The 2,500-nt window shown below is 36.0% G+C and overlaps 1 protein-coding gene across 3 annotated transcripts in view; it reads left to right on the top strand.

Moving 5' to 3' along the window:
- LOC125046658 (DNA damage-binding protein 2-like) overlaps positions 1-2,500 on the top strand; it is a 10,205-nt gene that overhangs the window by 3,164 nt on the left and 4,541 nt on the right. For 2 of the 3 annotated variants that reach the window (XM_047644501.1, XM_047644503.1), the window contains exons 5-6: positions 672-820; positions 2,189-2,344. In XM_047644501.1, coding sequence (XP_047500457.1) covers positions 672-820; positions 2,189-2,344 — 305 coding nt within the window. Of the gene's footprint in view, positions 1-671; positions 821-1,661; positions 1,811-2,188; positions 2,345-2,500 lie in introns of all 3 variants that reach the window. The other variant, XM_047644502.1, reaches the window with a different exon arrangement.

Raw genomic sequence — 2,500 nt, 5'->3', positions numbered from 1 at the left:
GGCCCAGATAATAAACTTCTAAACCTAGCCCAAAGAGTGATAATCTGTACCATGAGTCTGGTTCCATGTCATGCAAGGCACTTGGAACCCTGGCCTTAGTTTCTGTGTCTCTGGTTATAAATAGTGCTCCTCTTCCAGCAAACATTGAAAGTGTTGCTTTGTTGTTTTGGATATAATAGTGTTCTTGATTAGACAAGGGGGACTGCATTAATGTTACCCAAATTAAATGTTTTTGTAGTTAAGCCAGATTAACAAAAAATAATAATAAGGTATAGTTTTTTCTTGTAAGATATATTTTTTATGATACACTTACAATTAGGAGAGAGAAAGTTAAGTACGAGAAATCACACATGCAATTATGAATGTTCCTTGAATGTAACCATCCATATAACACTCGAAAATTAGCTATTTGTATATGAGGGATGGTAACATGATTAACATTCACTAACTCACTCACTCACTCACTCACTCACTCACTCACTCACTCACTCACTCACTCACTCATTCACTCATTCACTCATTCACTCACTCACTCACTCATTCAATCACTCATTCACACATACACACTCACAATCACACACAAAATACACACACAATTTGTATACTAGCATAGGCACTTTCACAAATTGAAAAGTCTCCTGTCCTAATTTGAATCCTCACAACATATCTAGGTAGGACCTGGTGGCTCCATCCAGTCCCTGCAATTTGATGAGCGTCATAGCGGATACAAAGCATACACAGTATCGATTGACGGGACTCTGGCTTACCATGATTTGCAATTTGAGGAAAGGAAAAACTTTTTGATGACAGAAAATATAGAGTAAGTTTTTATTTTCCCTTCATGTCTTGAGATGGATTCCCTGTGATATCCTGACTGCACATAAACATTTTTTGCGTATGTGTAAAGAGATGAGAGAGCCTAAATGAACTCACCTGAGAGAGTAGAGTACACACACACACACACACACACACACACACACACACACACACACACACACACACACACACACTCTCTCTCTCTCTCTCTCTCTCTCTCTCTCTCTCTCTCTCTCTCTCTCTCTCTCTCTCTCTCTCTCTCTCTCTCTCTCTCTCTCTCTCTCTCTCTCTTTCTCTTTCACTCACTCACACTTACTCAGTCATCATGATTTGATATATGGTGATGCATTAAATGAAGAGAATCAGAGCATAGAAAGCAGGTACAGTCCTTTTATAGTGGAGTGTAAAGATAAGAAGCAAGAACAGTCATTTCATAATGGAAGGTTAATATTGGAAGCAATGTTTTAAGTGCAGATATAAAAGTAATCCATAAGCTACCTTCCGCCACCCAGCCTCCCTTGTTGGGTACATAACAATTTCACTTCCTTGGGGGAGTTATTTTTGGACTGGCTTTAGAATGCATTGAATAGTATAACTGCACAATTCCTAACTTGAGTCGGGATCTAGAGGCATAGAAAGGTAGTGGAGCCTGAGCTTTTAGGCGAGCAGTGTCATAGTAATATTTGATGAATTGAAATCAGATGATATGTGAACATGGAGATCAATGTGTAGAATGCACATAAATTACAAAAATATATGAAATTGAACAAGCATACCATGACATCCATAATCTCACATGAAAACTGAACTGTTACTGTATTTTATCATACCATTTTCTGGGACAGACTGGTGCGAATGGCTCTATCCAGGCCCTAAAGTTCAATACAGATAATCCTAATTTGGCATACACAGCCTCTATCAATGGCAACATGGAGTGCCAGGATGTCACAAGGGGAAGCTGTCACAAAGTTTTTCTGTCAACTGGTGATTGCGAGTAAGTCCTGTGGTTGCTTTCAACCTACCTTCACTCTTTTTCTTTGTTCTCTTCTATTTCTTATTCTAGTTTCTATATTTTTCTTAGATTTTGTTAATCTACTCTCTTTTTGTCGTCTTTTGTGTTTTCCTATTCTTCTGTTCCATTTTTATTTCTCTCTTTTTTTTTCTTTATCATCATTATCATATACTGTATGTCTTTATTGTCATGAAGCTGAAGCACCAATATTCTGTCTTTTTCATTGATATTTGAGGCTCTAGAAGGCTTCTGTACTATTTCTATATTTAGATTTGATTAATTAAACTGTTCAGTGACTTGTAAGAATATATTGTCACTTGTAACTAGGTAACAATAATATTGTTACATTCATTATTTCAGCCACTGGTATACTTCGCTAGATGTATCTGCGCCTGGCAAAGTGATAATTGTTGGTGATAATAAAGGATATGTGAATATGCTGACACAAGATGGTGAGAAGCTTTGGACAAAGAGACTCCATCAGCAGAAAGTGACACATATTGAGTTTTGCCCTAGGTAAGTTTCTTAGGTATGATGTATGATATTCGTATTTGATTTATAATTTTCATGTAGGTGATGTATATTCATTGTCCATGAATATATATATATATATATATATATATATATATATATATATATATATATATATATATATATATATATATATATATG

Source organism: Penaeus chinensis, chromosome 39 (genome assembly GCF_019202785.1).
Source record: "Penaeus chinensis breed Huanghai No. 1 chromosome 39, ASM1920278v2, whole genome shotgun sequence".
In the NCBI taxonomy this organism is placed as follows: domain Eukaryota; kingdom Metazoa; phylum Arthropoda; class Malacostraca; order Decapoda; family Penaeidae; genus Penaeus; species Penaeus chinensis.
This window is presented reverse-complemented; position numbering and strand designations above follow the sequence as displayed.